At 30.7% G+C, this 19,529-nt stretch overlaps 1 protein-coding gene and 2 long non-coding RNA genes across 4 annotated transcripts; 1 reads left to right on the forward strand and 2 right to left on the reverse strand.

Annotated features, from left to right (window-relative positions):
- On the reverse strand, positions 1 to 1,760 carry LOC107892870 (uncharacterized). The gene is made up of 3 exons (XR_001682646.2): positions 1,658 to 1,760; positions 1,146 to 1,220; positions 1 to 186 (listed from the first exon to the last, which is right to left on the reverse strand). It is a non-coding gene; the product is annotated as an uncharacterized lncRNA (long non-coding RNA).
- Positions 1,761 to 8,971: 7,211 nt separating this feature from the next.
- Positions 8,972 to 11,430, forward strand: LOC121220942 (uncharacterized). Its single transcript, XR_005918217.1, has 2 exons — positions 8,972 to 10,656; positions 10,742 to 11,430. It is a non-coding gene; the product is annotated as an uncharacterized lncRNA (long non-coding RNA).
- Positions 10,799 to 13,344, reverse strand: LOC107891128 (putative serine/threonine-protein kinase). 2 transcript variants are annotated; one of them, XM_041100861.1, is made up of 6 exons: positions 12,680 to 13,344; positions 12,406 to 12,481; positions 12,105 to 12,321; positions 11,696 to 11,933; positions 11,423 to 11,573; positions 10,799 to 11,305 (listed from the first exon to the last, which is right to left on the reverse strand). In XM_041100861.1, exons 1-6 carry the CDS (start codon positions 12,727 to 12,729, stop codon positions 10,982 to 10,984), a joined length of 1,056 nt encoding a protein of 351 aa, XP_040956795.1. In that variant the 5' UTR covers positions 12,730 to 13,344; the 3' UTR covers positions 10,799 to 10,981. The 2 variants fall into 2 exon arrangements, with proteins under 2 accessions (XP_040956795.1, XP_016671294.1); XM_016815805.2 differs by having other exon boundaries at positions 12,406 to 12,527; positions 12,680 to 13,281.
- Positions 13,345 to 19,529: the final 6,185 nt, after the last annotated feature.

Raw genomic sequence — 19,529 nt, forward strand, 5'->3', positions numbered from 1 at the left:
ACTCACACATCTTCCTTTAGCAATATCATATATACAAACATTCAATATGACTAATTCCTATACATCACTTAGGTATATATATTACTTAGGTACATGCCACGTTATCAAAAGAAATGTACATCATTAAAATTTCTCTGAGGTCGGGATTACTCTGGATGTTGGACCGAACACTGGTTTTCTACTAACCTGCGCACGGAAACAACCGTACGCTGAGCATGGGAATACTCAGTGGTATTACCATAATTCAAATTAATAACATTAATCGATAAATTATATACATTTAATTTATGTCTATAATTATTCGTTAATTGTCTCATACTTTAAAACAACTTGATAATTAATAACAATAAGCAATATTTCAATCTTGTATTTAATTGTATTTATACCTTATTTCACTATCTCAATTCTATTGGATTTTTCAACATCTCATTCTAATAACTCATTTCAACTCATACAAATTCAATCAATAAAATTTATATTATCAAAATTATTCATTTACCCCTATTAACTTGACTCGGACTCTGACAGATACGCGGATTCCACCCAAACACACCAGAATATCCAACCAAAACACACCCGAAATAAATATAAATCCTCCATAACACACCAATATATCATATCCTCCCAAACACACCAATAAGACATTAAATGTCTCTTTGGATAAACCGAAGCATATAATAACATAATCATCTTCTCGGCCGAGCTACAAATCTCCTCATCGCATCACAAATCCTATGGCATGCCATTTGTATCCAATCTAGTCCGATAAGTTAATAGGGTATTCGAATCACATTTCAATTCAATCACTTTCTCATACTTTCAATTCCAATTTAATCACAATTTAATTCAATACATTTTTCACCTTCCAATCAGTATACCATCAATTGCTCATACATATTCATACTTCATTTTAATTTCATTCAATTCACATACAATTCAATATCATTTAATTCAATATCGATATTCACCTTATTTTTATTTATTAAATATATTATTCAAAATTCAACAATTGCTATTAATAAATTCAATATCAATACGTATTTATCATTCAATTCAATCATGATACTTACTTCAATTTGCTTATCATGTATATTAATTTAAATTTTAATAATTAATAATTAAATTCGAATTATGGTAATACTAACCGTAAATTTTCTCGAGTCACTCCTTGTTCACCTTCTCCTTTCCTTTCTCGGACAATGACTCTTGCATGACATTAGCTACGTAATTAAACAATTAAAAATCATTAATACACAATTTCATTAAAATATTTCCTTTTATACCTAAACTTTACCCAAATTCCAATTTAATCCCTTATCAATACTAATTTTATTTTCCCATTCTAACTCTATATTCTCTCTTAATTCTTACTATAAATTCACTTTAACTCTTCATTTTCACCATAAATCCCTAATTTCAAAATTCTCTCAATTTAGTCCCTATTAATTCAAAGCCTATAATTTATTTTACAAATCAACCTTTTACTAACTTCTAACTTGAAATTTAATCAATTTAACCCCTAATTCTTTCATTTATTCAACATAATCAATGTCTAGAAATATAATAACTTCCCAAATTTCAACATAAATCCAATAATACTTTGTTCTAGGATACCAAAAACTCAAAAATTATAAGAAAATGACTTAATTTAACTTACCAATTGAGCTTGGAATCTTGAAATCCCAAATTTTCTTCCTTTGCTTCCCTTTTTCTTTTTCTTTCCTTTCTCCCCTGTTTTCGTTTGCCTATTCTGTTTGCATTTCTCTTTTTCCATCTTTTTATTTCTTTTATTTAGTTAGTTTAATATAATAACAATAAAATAATAAAATAATATTACTTACTTAAATAATAAGAAAATATGTAATCATTACTAATATGTATGTATTTCATTTTTCCACATATCATCATATACACCATGCATTTATCAACAATTTTGTTTCTTTGAAATATAATAATATAATACAATTAATATAATTTACAATATAATAAAATAATAATATACTTAAAAAAAATCTCAGATTTTATCATGCATATGCCGCCTCATTTATGGGACTTGGCATATTTACTTATTTAGTCCTTTTAACTTTTCTTTAATCTATTATTTAACTTTTACCCCTATTGTAATTTAGTCCTTTTTAATCAATTAACCATCAAAACATTAAAATTTCTTAACGAAACTTTAATACTACCCTAATGACACTCCGTAAATATTTATAAAAATATTTACGACTTAGTTTATAATATCGAGGTCTCGATACCTCGTTTTCGACCCAAATTTCCTAATAATTTATTTTAAATCACAAAATTCGCTAATTCAAAAATATTTCTAAAATCACGTTGAACTTATAATTATTAATTAATAAATTTTTCTAATGTTTTCATCTGATTTAGTGATCTCGAATCACTATTCTGACACTACTGAAAATTGGACTGTTACAGAAAATGTATGTTTGCACGAAGGGCAGGTCAAACAATGATTGGATGCGTATGGATCTTTCCTTTAGCAGGATGCTAGTCAACGAAGGGATCCCAGTCATTATTTTCTTGTAGAAGACGAACGGCAAAAAGTGTCTACGGAGGTGGTGTGGTAGATGGGTCAGGTTTTAGGGCGATGGTGGCGGGAGACGGAAGATTGGAATGAGTCTCAACGGTCATGGTACTTACCATCAGCTTGTTTATTCTTGGATGCTTCTGCCACTGTCTGTTACTAGCAATGGATGTGGACAACAGTGAATTTGGGAGCTTTTCAGTTTGTTGATATTCTGATTTTTAGACGAGGAAAGCTCAAGTGTGGCTAGAATCTAATCTTTTCTTTTGATGTTTTCTTTTTGAGTCCTAGGCTTTGTATTTTATTTGGTTTTTTTTATTATTTCTATTTGTGCAACGTTATCGTATTACTTAAATAAAGATGTCTGGCTTTTGTTTCAAAAAAAATTAATAGGGATATTTTAGATAATATAAAAATTAATATAGATATTTTAGGTAGCATAAAAAATCAATAGGGGTAATTTAGACATTAACAAAAATAAATAGGTGTATTTTAGGTAATATAAAAAAGCAGGGATAATTTAGAAATTAAAACTTAATAAGGATAATTTAGTTATATTTTATTATGATAATATCATAAAAACGGAAATTAGAATTGCAATATAAATATCTGTTACTTTCTTTTATGATAAAATTGTTATAAAATAGGTGAAAAATTATACCATTTCTCTTTTATCTTTCTGCATTCAATTCTTTCTTTAATTAATTATATATTACTTAGCAATTAATTCTTCCTTCTTCTTTTTTATACTCAAGCTTTGGGTTGAATATAAAAATCTATTAGGTCTTTTTTTTTTAGGGTTTATGTTTTTAATTTTTTTCCTTTTGTATATTTTGGATGATGAATTTATTTATGGTAACTAAATTATGAAATCTGCAAGATTTAATCTCATTTTAAAACCTTTTATATATTTTTTATTCACTTTATTTACCATATATTATATTGTAACATTTCATATAACAAAATTCCTCCTACCCTTTATTTCCAGCTAAATGTGGATTTAAAGAAAGAAAGATAAACACTCCATCAATCAATAGGTGACAATTTATATTCCTATTTTTAATTTTTTATCATAAGAATTAATTATTTTTATTTTGGAGATTATTGAGTCAATTTCCAACATAAAAATTAATAAAGGGAAAATAATCATTTAATTATTTTCTTGTTCACAATAACTTATAGGATTTAAATTTAAATTATTGAGCCAATTGCCAGCCTTAGTTTTCATCAATTTTCTTTTCATTTTCCTTGAAACTTTTAAATTATCATAATAAATTTTACTTTAATTTCTTAATTTCCATTTTACTTATTAAAACTCATAGTATTCCTTATTAAATCATATGTCATATATATTATAAGGTTGGAGGTCCTGATATAGCTGTTTAATTTTTTGATATGTACATATGGCAGCACAATCTGTCTATATATATTTTTTAATTAATAGAAAATTATAATATATTTTTAAATTAATAGAAGATGATCTTAAATTAATTTTTGTTTAGGATGTGAACCATTAATTATAAATAAAATTTTTAAATAATTATTATATGTTAATATCTACGCAAATAAAATTAGAAATATATTCAAATGAAATACAATAAATTGAGAAATCAAAATCTAAAATATTTATATAATTTGTCAAACCCCTTCAAATATTTCTAATAGATCCCTAAAAATAAATAATTTAAATAATACAAATAAACTCTCAAGTTATACAAGTACAAAAACAATAATTATTTTTATTATTCCAAATTTTTTAAATAAATAATAATAATAAAAACCATGGCAGCTTCACCAGCTCTTTCTGCTTCTCCCACTACGGCACCATTGAACCCTTCCTTCCATGGCAGCTTCACCAGTTCCTTCTAGTTCACCCGCTCTTCCATTGTTGACCAACATTTTTTTTTCCGTCGACGGAGTCCACCACTGTTAATTGAAGTTGGGGGTTACGTCCACTGATACTTTAATAGATGGATGTTGAGATTGATGACCAGAAACGCCATCGAAAGCTTTGGTATTTTGAACATAAAAATTTCAGATTGAGTTGTTCCTCCATTTTAGACAAATCAAGATCTCGTGGAATGTTGAAAGTTTGATCGAGGGGCAATATTCCCCCACCGAATTGTTTCATCGAGTGGGCCTAGTGTCTTGGTCGAAAAAACTGGAAGTGGCTTCAACCCAGTTCACAGTATCGGTCCAGGAAGGGGATAGAGTAGAGAAAACGGGTAACCGGTGTCTGAATCGGGCAGGAGATGACAAGGTTAACCGTGTGCACCCATTGGAAAGAGGGACCGCCATTGAAGACGGCAGTAGCTCAAAGCTTCTGTGGGTTTTTTCTTTTTGTTGTTAAAAAAGGTTCAGTGGAGATTTGTGTTGTATGGTTCTGGATGGAATTTTACGGAATAAATCATATTAAGATATGTCGAAAACTTTAGTTTTTATGCATTTATTCATTCATATCTATTATTTTCTTCAATTTAATTTAATTATTTAAAATGATTATTTTTTAAATTATAAATAAATATATTTTCTTCTTTTACAATTTTTAATCATTTTATTTTTTTCTAAAAATTAATATTTTTTATTTTGGGCAACCATTTTTTTTTAAAAAAAATTAGTTTCTAGAGAGTGAATTTTTTTTCATTTTAAATTGTTTTCTATTTCATACTATATTTTTTTAAAAGTAAAAATTATATTGCGTTGAATCTCCAATAACAAGAATTGTGTAAAATTTAAAGTTTCTATGTTATTTGATTTTTTTTTATTTTAATTACTTATGTTTTTAAATATATATATATATAGAGTTGGAGAGTAGTTTAAAAATGGATTGGTGTATAATAATACTTTCATATTTTAAAATTTGATGATGTGACCAAATTCTATTAATGCTTAAAAACTAAGATTTTTAGGATCATCCTAATGTAAGTTATTTTCGAAATTTTATGTGTAAAAAAATTCCAAAACTTTAAAATACATGTCATCTTATCAACGATCATGTCAATAGTAGTTATTGTTTTAACGGAAATGAACTAAAAATACAAAAATACAACTCGAATAATTATTTTATAATTTTTTAAAATCAAATAACTCAATAAAAAATATAATAATTAGGTGACAATTTATGTAGTTTACACTTTATTTTATTATTAACTTTAGATATATTTTAGTTATGAATATGATGATGTTTTATAATTATTAATTTTGATTATAATTATTCTAATGTATTTTTTGTCTTTGTAATTATGAATTTTTTAACTCTCAAAAAGAAATAAAAAAAATTACATATATTAATTGAAAATATATTATATTTAACATATGATTCTATTACAACATAGTGCAACATATAATATAATTTAATAATAACTAAATTATTTTTATATAATTGATTAGATTTTTATAGTTTTTAATTAAAATTTATTGAATATAAAGATTTAAGATGATAAAAATAAGTAGAATAATAATTAATAAAGTATAAAGAAACCCTTTAATTTAGAATTTATTTAATAAATAAGCATTACGGGTTATTGTATCTTCCATCAAACCATTGGAGTAGGGGTGTATGAAAAAATTCTAAATCGAAAAAGCTGTATTTTTTTCTGTTTATTGATTTTTTTTTGTTAAATCAGTTTTTATGTTTGATTTAATTGGTTTATTGGGTTGATCTTTTATTTTGACATTTTAAATTGAATAAACCGATTTAACAGTAAAAAATGCTTTTGAACTTAAAAGTAAAAACAATTATTTTTTAGTTTGGCAAAAGCGTTTTTAAAATCAAATGACAATTTTAACACTTATAAAGTATTTTATATAACATTTATATTGGCTATGTAATTACTTTCTTATTAAAATTTATTTTAAATATATAATATTTTTTAAGCTTTTAATGGTTCTATTTTAATATTTAAAATATAGTTTATATATTCGAATTAAATTTTATAAATAATTAATATTAATAACTTAAAAAATATTTAAAATTTATATTTCATATATTAAAATATTAACAACAAATTATAATAAATTAATATTAATAACTTAAAAAATATTTAAAATTTATAACTAATTTGAACATTATTTAAATACATCTTTGTTATTTTATAATATTATGTTTAAAATGAACATTTTATTTCTCAAAAACACTTTTTTTTTCTCAAGGTATTTACCAGAGCAAACCCAGTAACTAATCCTCCACATCCTCAAAAGCACATTTTGACAGTAATACTAAATACTTAAATCTTAAACCAAATTTCTCAAAAACACTTCTAAAAATCATTTTTCCACATTATTTTTTAAAAATAATGTTAAATCCATAAGGTCATAAACTCATAACCCGTTTACATACCTAAATTAGAATTTAAACCTTAAACCTAAATAACCATTAAAATTTAATGCTCCTAAAAACTCGAACCTATTAAATTTAAAATCCAATGTGAATTAATATTTAAAACCCAAATTGACTTTTGATTTGTGGCACATAAACAAAACACAAAAATCCAAATACTTAGAGACTTTTTTAAAGAATATAACCATATCGGACTTCAAATGATGTATTTCCTTTCACTACTTTTCTTGGAAGTCCGTTGAGTAGAAAAACCATTGTATGTGTAGCTTCTGCCCATATAACAAACATCTAATCATCCCCTTTTATGGTACGATTCTTCCTCTCACTACTTCCTTTTTGTAGTGGAGTATTATGAAGTAAGGAGTTGATGTTCATCCTAAAATAAATTGAATTGATCAAATGTGCGGACCTTAAAGCTTGAATCTTACAAATACTTTTAAGTTACAATCTATTCTTTAAATTTCTAGAACACACCAATAACCTTGGACTTGAATTTGAGGAAGTAAATCCAACTCATCTTGGTATAATCATCAATGAAAACCATGCAATACTTGCTCTCTTTGAGCGACAAAGTTTTGTGAGATCTAGTCAAGTCCATGTAGATTAATTTAAGTTTTTCAGACATTTTGGTATAATCATCAATAAAAACTATGCAATACTTACTCTCTTTTGAGTGACAAAGTTTTGTCAGATCTAACCAGGTCCATGTAGATTAATTTAAGTTTTTCAATAACTCTCTATGTTGCTTTCTTTCTTGCTTGCCAAATTGAAAATTTTTATAATCTAGTATATCATCTTCAAGGTGAGGTAACCCCTAAACTATATCTTTTTTTGTTGAAAAAATTCGATTTAGAAATTGATTTTGTTGCACAACGAAAATTTAAAACTTTTCTAAAACTCAAGCGGTTGTGCTATTTATTATAGCAATAAACTCTTTATCAAATTCATACATATGGTTTGGAATAGGCAGACTGTGTTGTTTCCTAGATTTCGACCAACACGACCTTCTTTGCTATTCTCGAACCTTGACTTGCTTAGAGTGTGGGCTCTAGATCATATATCGATTAACACAATGAAATCTTGATTAGTATTCCACTGAGGAAAATCAATAACTCTCTATGGGCTAGAAATCAAAAAGCAAATCGTCTCAAAGTTAGAATTTATTTGAAAATAAATCTCACTAAAATTTGACAGTGTGTCATCGCTTAGTATTGTTAGTCTTGACTTAACTCATAATCGCTATTTATACATAAAATTACAAGTCTTACTTGAACAAGAAAAAACAAAATAATAATATTTTAAACAGAAAACACATATCCCTATCGGGATAATAGAGTGGGCAATGACAAACTCCCTCTAAGAACCTTGCTTGTGTGTCACCCATCCCATGTAAAACAGGTTTACTAAGTCTTTTTCTTGTATTGTATTCAATTATATATTTTATTTGATCTTTAAATTAACCCATATAATTTTACCAATCCAATAACTTGTTTTCTATACCCAAAATAGTATTTATTTAAAATAAATTTAATTAATGTTTCCAATTAAATTATTTTCTTAATCCAATTCTAATTCTATTAAAATCATGACGAATTTGTTCTACTAGAATCTGTGAATAAATAAATTTAATTATCTTGTTCAATAAAATTGTAATGACTAATTAATTTAATTTTCACTTTGAACTTCAATTATTTAGCTACAATTAATTGAAAAATGATTCAAAGAAATGAATAATTTAATCTCTAAATCATCTCTTGCTCATAGAGAGAACATATTTTCAGCGGATAGTGATGCATGTGATTTATTTCTTTAATTTGTTGTGTTCATACATTCATCTCATCGATTCAAATGTAAACCGTCAAGATTGTATCGAACTAACAGATCGATTAGACATATATAATTGAAATTAGCTTAAATAATTTGTAATTAAATTCTTACTCTTCATCTATTAATTACAATATTATTTAGCATACAATGAATCATCGTCCAATAACCTTATTGTATGTATTACTGTTATAGAATTAATATTATATACCATTACATCTTCTTTGATGGTAAACATCACATACACATATCGAATACTTTCATAATCATGTGCTGCATAAACGTAATTTATCACGAACCGAAACATAACACATTTTCATTAACCGTCTCCTGAACCGATCCGATTCATCAAGACTCTACTCTAAGTAGCTGCTATTTACTTCATTAAATTGAAGCAATTCTGACAACAGAAAAAGCAGAATCTGTAGTCCAAGGCCAAGCCAAACTCAATGGTCGACCCAACTCTTGGCACAAGTGCTAACTAAGCTCTAACTTCTGACAACTTAACACAAAGATTCACGCACTTGCAGCACCTTCCAACCCCCAAAACGACAAAATATATGAACCAGTTATTGCTCTTGTTTTCAAGTTTCAAGACAACAGTTCATGCATGCATCCTTTTATGTTAATGTACACTGTTTTCTTCTTCAATTCACGAAAGGAGAAATCGAAATTTTTGCAGCCTTTTTGGCCAACTTGTCACTAACACACACACACACACACACACACACATGTATATATGTATAATATTATATATGACTATCAGGTGACCCTAAGGGAAACTTTCTTCAAACCCTCTAAGGAAATGGTAGTTGCCTTCACTGACATGGCGTTCATAGTAGCAGCTAGCAAATTAGCAATTGGGGAAGTTGGGTTCATCAATCATGGAACTAAGTTCCTTTGAGACTATAGTGTTTGGTCGACATCTGGTCCCACTGTATACCGAATGGGTAGGGAATGCAAGGGAAAGCTGTAGAGAAGAAGATGGGACAAAGGTTTCAAAACCAGGTGTATAGGCATGGGAATCTAAGTCTTCCAAGCACTTCCAGACAAATCAGTTTCAGAATTGCGAAAGAACCTTTGCTTTATGATATTGAAAAGAGAGAAAAAATAAAAATAAAACCAAACAATAAAGTCCTCAAGAGAATTACCCACTTTCCCTACCATCTTTTCTTTTTCTTTCTCTTCAACCAAACAGCTTCACTCCTACTCTTCTTTCTCAAGTGTCACCACAAAAAACCCGGTCATTTAGAGACAAAAGTAGGCTAAGAAAGTGGCCTTTCAGGTAGAAAAATTATATGCCTTGAACTTGTGTTCATAGCTATATGCCAAATTGACAACTCAAAAGCAAAGGGAAGTTATGAGGGGCAAAGTCACCTTGAAGCCAACTTTATTATGACCGATTACGAGTTTATTCAAGATGTCACCCTCCTCTTTCTTTCTTTTTAATAACATATTTCCTTTTCTTCAGTATATATACAACTCCTTGCCTCCTTTTTCTAATGCAATCTTCTTAACCTCTAACAGTTTTTGTACATTTTCTCCAACACTTCTCAAGTATGTGTGTGTATTCATGCTTGAGAATGCTTGCCATGTGGTACTTCTTCACTGCCTTAGACACCATTGTCCAAGTATTATCATCATTATTCGGTTATAGACACTAAAAAGTAACAGGACGTTATACATTCAGTGTGCCTCAACATATATATATATGTATATTAGGCATCCATTCATTTTCATATTCATATATCATCATGCTTGCATTATATTAATTAAATGCATATTTTGCATGCCTGGCTCCCTGTATGCCATTTGCAAAGCTCATCAAGAGTCTGGTGGCCTTCGCGTATGGCGTGCGAGGAGCCATGCATGCATACTGATGTCTTAATCAGGGAAAAAGAAAAAGAGTTAGGATTTCCATGACAAAATAAGCTTAGGGATACAGGTATCTTCTGAGATCTCTTGGATTAGTTCTTTTTTATTTGTTTTTGCTTCTGAACCCGGTTTTCTTTTCACATCTTATACTGCAGAAAAGGAGGACTCTGATGTTTCACTCTATTTTCCTCATTTCCTAGGGAGAATTCAACTACCAAACTGTAATATGCTTTTAATTTATATATGAAAAGAATGAAAAGTTGTAGTGGGAAAATGCTATTCTTCTCTCTCTATCTTTTTTCTTTGTACAACATTTTCAGGACCGTATAGGAACTGTTACAATGTTATGGAGAAACAGGGATTAGTTCTCCCAAAAGAACAATAGAGGCAGCAAGTCAAGAACAAGAGCTCAGGGAGCTTGGGGTGCTTTCCATGTTTGAGGCTTTAGAGTAGAGGCTCTGAAACGTTGTCTTTTGTCCCAACTTGATGTTCATCAGATCAGCAACAAGACCAGGTTGTGAAATCTGAACTCCTTCTATGTCTATCTCATTAGTCAACATTTTCAGGGCTGTTGACATTTCTGGTCGGAACCTGGCTGTTTCTTGAACGCAAAGGAGACCCACCTTGATGTATCGAACCGCATCTGCTTCAGGGTAGTTCATACCTAGTACAGAATCCACCAATTGCAGAAGCCTGTTAGCCCTGTATAGTTCCCATGCCTGCATGTTTCACACACAATATGAAGTCAACAAGTTACTAATTTACTAAGAGAATTTATTTTCCGAAAACGAATCGGGAAGTTAGATTCACAAGTTACTTTGAATAACATCCATTACCTTTTGAACCAGGTAACGTTCACCATGTTCAAAGTCAAAATTGACAACTGTCTGGCCGCTGATAATTTCCAAAAGTAGGACCCCAAAACTGTAAACATCTGTTTTTCTTGTCAAACGTCCACTAATGGCATATTCTGGGGCAAGATAGCCTCTATCTCATTTGCCATCGTAATAAATTCCATTAGCCACGGTTACTTCAAGGAGCATAAATTCAATCACACAGGAGAAATATTCATTAAGTTTATTGGTAAAGAACCAGCATTTCTCACTTACAATGTGCCTGCAACACGGGTACTAATATGAGAAGCATTATCCCTCAAAATTCTTGAAAGCCCGAAATCTGAAACTTTCGGTATTAAATTTTGATCCAAAAGTATGTTGCTAGCTTTAATGTCTCTGTGCACAATGTGTGGCTTAACTTCCTCGTGAAGATACGCAAGCCCTCGAGCGACCCCTAGCAAAATCGCTCCCCTTGCTTCCCACCTGAGTTTGATCCTGTTTTGCTCTCCACCTATTAATCGACAAGACATGGCAACCAAAATTGTCTAAACATAAATTCTATCGTTTTCGTTCACTATCTGATCAAATTTCGAGTATTCTGCCATGTTTTAATTCATCAAATGAAATCTTTATAACACGAATTACTCAATTTAGAATACCAGAAAAATGAAAACAAGCTTACCTAGTAATACCTGCGCCAAGCTATTATTTTCCATGTAATTGTAAACCAAGAACCTTTTAGCTCCCTCAACACAGCAACCTACAAGTGTGACAAGGTTTTCATGTTTAAGATTTGTAAGTGTAGTTATTTCAGACACAAACTCCCTTTCCCCACGCATGGATTCCAGTTCAATTGAAAGCATTTTTACAGCTACAATAGAACCATTTGTAAGCAAGCCCTGCAAGATGAACCCAAAACTTTATATGATTACTGTATTAACCAAGGTTTTAACTTTTTGAGTTCAAGTCAAAAGATGTTTAACCTTGTAGACCGAACCAAAGGCACCTTCTCCGATCTTGTTTGAAGCAGAGAATCCATGAGTGGCAACTTTGAGCTCACTATAAGAGAAGACAGTAAAATTTTGATCATTTTCTGGTTCAGGTTCTGCAATGAAAGAAAGAAAGAAAAGCAACTACTGTTGAATAGAGAAAATAAAATCAATATTGGAAACACTAAATCCTCTTTAAACTTTTTTGAGACGAAACATAGTCAAAGGTACAAGAAAGAGAGAACACGCATAAGCTTATGTTCTTTACCCTCTTTGCGTATGTCGATGATAGCTGTTTCTGATGGAAAACAAAAACATTTTGAGAAACAGGAATTGAACTTCATGTCTTTGGGTCTGCCTGGAAAGTGGAAACTTAGAAATTTCCCCCTTTTCTCTCACGAATCTTTCTAACCCTGAACTGTGAGATTAGATGTTTGGTTAGAGGGAAAAAGTTTTCAGCCAAATTGGAGGAAGGAGAGTACGGTAGCAGTTAAAAGAGGAAGCGCAACGAGAACATAGCATGCCTATGGATTTTGACTTTGTCTTTTAAAAAAGGAAGACTTATAGACTCACTCATTTCTCCAGGAAAATTTAAAAACAAAGCCTAGTTTTAGCAGCATAATCGGATGAACAACAAAACAAATAAGTTAATATAAAACAGTCATGCTCATTTCAGATTGGGAGTTCGTTTTTTTTCCCACGAAATGAAAAATATCTGTAATTAAAGAATTACTCATTAGATACCAATTTTGAAAAAAAAGAAAAGAAAAAGAACTTAGATTTTTACAAGACCGTAACAGGAAAGAAGACCCATCCATCCATCAGGACCAACCCGCCAACATGGACTTGAAATTTAATCAAAAAGAAAAACATCCAAATCTTGTCAACATATGTTGTTTCTTTTAACTATGTTTTAAGGTTTAGCTGGTGAAGTAAAAATAATACTCTTTGTTTTTTAGATTTAAATATTTTAATCCAATTTATTCATAATCATTATTTTTATTTTAAATGATAGATATAATATTTTAACTTTGCCATAGGTTAACAATTATATTTTCCTTTTTCCCCAATTAATGGAGCATAGAGTAATGAAAATAATATTCAAAAAGGTTATTGCTTGGAAAGAGTAAAGAAGCCCAAACCCAACTCAACATCAAGCTGCAGAATATAATACCTTTTCATAATGTTAATTTAGCATTAATCTATACATCTATTCTTTATTGTAAAAATACTTTTTCTTGTCGCTTTTGAATTTTTTAAACATTTCGATGATAATTAAACCTAATCCTGAATATATTATATCGATATGAGAAATGAAATTTCAAGGTTGCTACAAAATTTTAAAAATAGCAGCACCTACTCCTAAGGGAATAATTAAGATTAAGCAGGTAGGGTAAACCCACTTGTTTACGTTTTTTATTTGTGCTCATTTTTCAATCATAGCCTTGAATTACAGAATTACACTCTATAATTCTATCTTATAAGTCAATATTAATCCAAATCACCCTTTAATTGAACCCGTTATGATCATTTTTATCTTGAATCCGTACGTCAAAATTAGTGGAGGGTATGTTTTGATTTCAAGTGAGCCAAAGGGTTTGTGAATGATAACACCACAAAGTATGCATATTACGTTATAAGTAAAGCTTTTCTTTCACGTATATTACTCTGATATAGAAAATGAAAGTTTTGTATACTTTTTTTTCTTTTGTAACATTTTTTTGAAATTAAATAAATAAATTTATGTTGAAAGATGTTATACATCAATAATCATTGACCTAAGTATTAGAAAGGATTTGGGTCTCTGACCCGTTATTCGAATAGGCCCGTCAGAAGATTGAGTGCAAGATGAACCACGAAAGGACAGTAAGGCGAGTTCGTGGACCCTACTCGCAAGAACTCAAGGAAAATCGCGGTCTCGACTCGCATACATCCAATGAGCTCGCAGAAAGGATCACGTGCTCCGCAGGTCACCCAGACACATGTCCAGCAGGTGCAGAGCCCGCTCAGAATGTAAGTCCCAATAACAAAAAAGATCATGTGCTCTGTAGACACGTGCCCAATAGATCTGGAGAATGTTAGCACTAAAGGCAGCGGAGTCAAAGACAAAATAGTGGAGCCCGATCATGAATTGTAATAATATCTGTAACAACATATACAAATACCCGAGCACTCCTATCAATAAGATAAAAGGGTTTTTTTATTTTTTATTTTTTAAAAATTATTGAGAAAAGGTCGAAATCTACTTGCCTTTTTGAACCCGCATATGCTTATTAAAATTAATAAATCAAATTCATGTTAGTAAAATACTTCACCCAAATCTAGGGTCTTCCAAAAGGACCAGGCAAATCAAATCAAATCAAATAAAGAATGTAAGTATCATTATCGGCTAAAATTTCAATACCAAAAGTAAGCCTTTTCAATTGGAGTCTCTATCACTTTCATTATTAGGAGAAAATGTAGAAATTGATTTTCCTATGAATTGAGTGAGATATTTGGTGTTCAGTCCTTACCTATTTCTTATCCTTGTAAAATAGTCCCTCCACTTATGAACCCCGAAACTACGGTCCTCTTGACCCCCTGGTCGTTGGTCTTTAAACTGACCGGTTCAAGCTTTAACCAAAGCTCGCCTTTTGCTCTGGGTATTGCTTAGTAAATAAAATATTTGATTCTGGAGTTCTTCTTCTTGTTAGGTTTTCTTCCAACACAAGACTTATCCAATGACAATCGTTTCAAATCCTCAATTAGACTGGAAGTTGGATCCATATATATGGATTATGGTTTAATGTGCAGTTATGCACATAAACTTTGATTTTGTATAATTTTATACATGAAATTTTTATTTGATCTAATTCTTGATAATTATTAACACAATTATTGATATAACATCATTTTTTGTTTATATGTTGCATACATAAATAATTATATTTAATAAACTGATGTATTTGTTTCTTTAAATGTGTATGATTGAATCAAAATTGAACTTTCAAGTATACATTTGAACCGCAATTGGAGTTTCACGTGTATAATTGCATCAAATTAAAATTTATGTATACAATTACACATTAAATCAAAGTTCATGTATAATTTTGAGATTTATCCCTTTATTTCTCATTATAAATTCTGATCATATATGTTCTTTTACACAATGCCTAAAACTATCAATAGTCGCTCCCCAAATAGAAGGATATTGCACTTCAACACACTCGAACCCACGTATTCCTACATTGATAATAATATTCATACCAATCGAGCTAACACTCAATAACTTTTATTAAATTATTTTTTCCTTTTTCGCCTGAGACATGTAATACCATATTCTGTTCAACCAACTTAGAAGATGTCAAATATATATCAATATTTATTTATAATTAAAAAAAAGAGATAAAAATGTCAAAATTTAGTTGGTTTCTTTTTAAAAAAAAAAAAACTAAAATTCCAAAATTTGAATTAAAGTATTTTACTTATTCAATAAATGGCTGTGGTTGAATGGTTGAGTTCAAAGTCTTCTTTTTTTAATGAAGAAATACATTTCAATTTCTAAAATGAAACAAGTATTATGATACAATAATATTAGGTATATCAAATTAAAAAATTATTATCCTTTTCCAGAAAAACAAAATGTTCCTTATAGAGTGAAGGCATGGGTACAAATATATATTATATGTAGCAAAAAGAATATTATATAAATTGAATCCAATACAACCTTTATATAACTATCATTTATAATATACTAATTTGTATATATATTGATTTTGTAATACTTTTTTATAGTATTAACGTTCGTTTAAAATCATTAATATTTTTTAATGAGTTAAAAAAGCAACAAATTACAAAATAATTTTAAAAATACTTAACATTAAAACAATACAAAAATTCATTATAGTTTGAAAGTTAATCAATTGGATCAAAACTAAAATTAGTGAAGTTTTTATTATCAATTAAACCAGTTAAATCAATTGATTGTATAAAAAAAATTTTAAGCATTAATTATTTGATTTTGATAATACATAAGTATTAAATATTATAGATAGTTAGAATTTTGTCACTAAAATTAGCAAATGTCGAGTGCTACGCTTCCTAATGTGGATCTTACAGCAGGTGCTAATAGTTTGGGTTCTAATAGTGGTGTTGGTAGGGCTATGAAAAAAGTGCGCACCAGGCTGGAGTTACATTTAGACTAAGATGATCCAATGGTGGACAAAAATGGGCAAAAAGTTTAAAGTTTGGATGTTTCCAAAGCATTATACAGGTCAACCTTGTTAGTGCGTCATCGGAGAAGGAACAAAATGTATTCATGGAGGAAGATTTTGCCCTAACTAAAGGGGATGTGTTAACTGAAATGGTTGAAAGTGTCCTATCAATTACGTTTTTGGATAGGGTGCAAGAGTATATTGAACGTCAAATGGCTAAAACTATTATTGTTAAATTGCTGAGGGGAAGATTGGATATAATGTCCTTTTGAACAAGATTACCTTATTGTGGAATCCAAAATGCCCAATTCAACTCATGGATCTTGAAAACGACTTCTTCCTAGTTAGATTTCAAGACGAGAACGACTACAATAAGGCCTTAATTGGGGGGCTATGGGTAAGTTTTTAAAGATATCTGATTGTTCGGCCATGGTCACTGGATTTCTCAACATCGCGAAGTGGAATTGAATCGCAATTCATTTGGATACGACTTCTGGAATTACCTAAGGGGTATTACTCGGATTGTCTTCTCAGGGTGATCGATAAAACAATTGGACCAGTTGTTAAGTTGGATGTGCACGTGGATTGTGCTCGCATGGTAAGATTTGCCCGACTAGCGGTTTGGGTCAATTTGAGGAAGCTGCTGATGTCCAAGGTTAGAATCAATAACCACCTTCAACGAGTCGAATATGAAGCTTTGCCTAACATTTACTTCAAGTGTGGACTTTATGGGCATGGAGCAGACTTGGGATCAGGAGTTAAAACAACATCACCGACAGCTGATTTTGATTGTGCTAGTCCAGTGATGGAAAAGTCAGGGCTTGAATGGAGGGTGGAGAATGAGCCCTTTGCCCCTTAGATGGTGATGGAACAACGAAAAGAGAGAAGCTGAGTCACAAGGAAGGAGAGCAATGATAGTTATGGTGTTGCTTTTGGGGTTTCGTGGTTTGCAACACTTAGAGATCTTAGGGAGAAAATCTTAGTGATGTTGATGGGAAGATTGACGACGAAATGGAGGATAGAAATTAGGGACAAATTAATGGTGTAGGTGACAATAGTGTTTTAGGCTCCAAGTGACTAAGAGCAAATCTACGGATACTAAGGCTAAAAAGCGGGATAAAGGAAAAGGGGTAATGAGCTTCAAGATATACGGCTTCTATTAGACCAACGATTGGAAGCGGAGGTATTTATTTATTTAAATTTAAACTATATAATATTAACATAGTCGGTTTCATATTTAGTCGTATATATATAACTAATTTTTTATCACGTTAATATAGTTTGAATGGACACCATACGAAGATTTGACAATTTGAGAAGTCATCCCCGATGAATTATTTGTGAATCCCAACATCTGGCATTTGAATGTCCCCATTGGTAATGTATGCTACCATTGAAATGCGCAAGACTGGTAGAGTGCTGCGACAGTTCAGATTTCGACAATTGATTCCCGTGGCACTTCAAGACCTTGATGATCTGCATCCTATCGACTTGTGGCGGCCGAATGAGAATTGTTTGGTATTCCACTCCCAACATATCAACATGTGGAATAATCAATATGATTTCTTACCTACTCGCAAACCTATTATCTTTCCGGAGTTAGTATGCGATCCAGAGTACATGCCATGACTTAGGATCTATGGCAAGCCATATTTTTATAGAAAAAAAGAGCGAGGGGTCGGCATCCCTATACGAATAGGCCACGACACCCCCTTTAAATCCAAGGCCTGGCAACGGGGGTCCATCATCAACATCCACGTAAGAACCGGCACCGACGGCCCTAAAACCAATGCCCACACCGCCCACCGGTCAGTATGTACCATCTTATTCTGGTGCATATTCTAACCCTATCATCTTCACACAAGCACCATATATTGCACCACATTTTTCTACTTCTAGTCCTATGTCAGGTTGGAGTGTAATACATTCGTCCTCGATGTATTCAACGCCTATGCCATCGGCACCTCCGATGACACCAACGATGATGTATAGGCCATCTATGTTTCAGGCACCAACAGAGAGTCTATTCGTCATCCCATCGGTGTATGGGACTTAATATAGTTATGCTCATTTGTCGTTTGTGACGCAAACACCTCTGGGATCTTTATTCTACCAAGCTGGGTCAACTTCCCAACCACCTATTCCTAGACCGAAGGATGCATGATAGCAACCGAGAATGCAGGGATCACAATCGACTGAAGGCAAAGAAGAGGAGCTACTAAGACCACAACCCTACCCAAAGGTTGAACCAATAAGGAATCTAGTGTGCAACCGTTGACCACCCCGATATGGCACAGATTTTGATCGACATTAATTTTATCATTGTATCGAACGTTTATATTTTTTGATGATTTTTATTATTATGTTTTTAGAGGAATATTGTTATCATTTTAAAAAAAAACTAAAGTTTATATTTGTTATCATTTTACAAAATTGAAATTGTAATTTGTTACCATTTCACAAAATGAAAGTTGATATTCATTATCATTTTACATATTACAATAGAATTGATATTTGTTTTTTAGTTTGCATCTTCCTCGATTGGTTTGACTTGTCCTACATATCCATGTTGTTGTGTATTCGAGTCAACGTCGATCAACCTTTTGGTTTGCGATGTAATGACCTATTGGGTAACAACTTAAACGGAGTGCTCGATACAAGCGGTCACATACGATTGGTGTAAATATGTATTTTAAATATTGAATTCAATAATTACTAATATTATGTTAAACGTTTAATCAATTTAAATTTTAAAACCCTAAACCCTAATTTTTTAAAATTGGCCTATTCCGATAATTTTGAAAAAAATTTCAATCAATTTACCCTAATTTTTACAAAATTTTATTATTGACAATTAAGGATAATAGCATCAATTACATTGGTAGCTAGCTAACAATATTGCAATGTGATGAAAGCTTGAAAGCT

Source organism: Gossypium hirsutum, chromosome D09, assembly GCF_007990345.1.
Source record: "Gossypium hirsutum isolate 1008001.06 chromosome D09, Gossypium_hirsutum_v2.1, whole genome shotgun sequence".
In the NCBI taxonomy this organism is placed as follows: domain Eukaryota; kingdom Viridiplantae; phylum Streptophyta; class Magnoliopsida; order Malvales; family Malvaceae; genus Gossypium; species Gossypium hirsutum.

Bases quoted from the DNA above. Each gene is read 5' to 3' on its own strand.
- LOC107891128 (XM_016815805.2), bottom strand. From the start codon at position 12,755: ATGAAGTTCAATTCCTGTTTCTCAAAATGTTTTTGTTTTCCATCAGAA. The intron at 12,322-12,405 runs GTTAAACATCTT...TTCATCTTGCAG, and splicing joins CCTTTGGTTCGGTCTACAAG to GGCTTGCTTACAAATGGTTC. The intron at 11,934-12,104 runs GTAAGCTTGTTT...GTCGATTAATAG, and splicing joins CTTGGCGCAGGTATTACTAG to GTGGAGAGCAAAACAGGATC.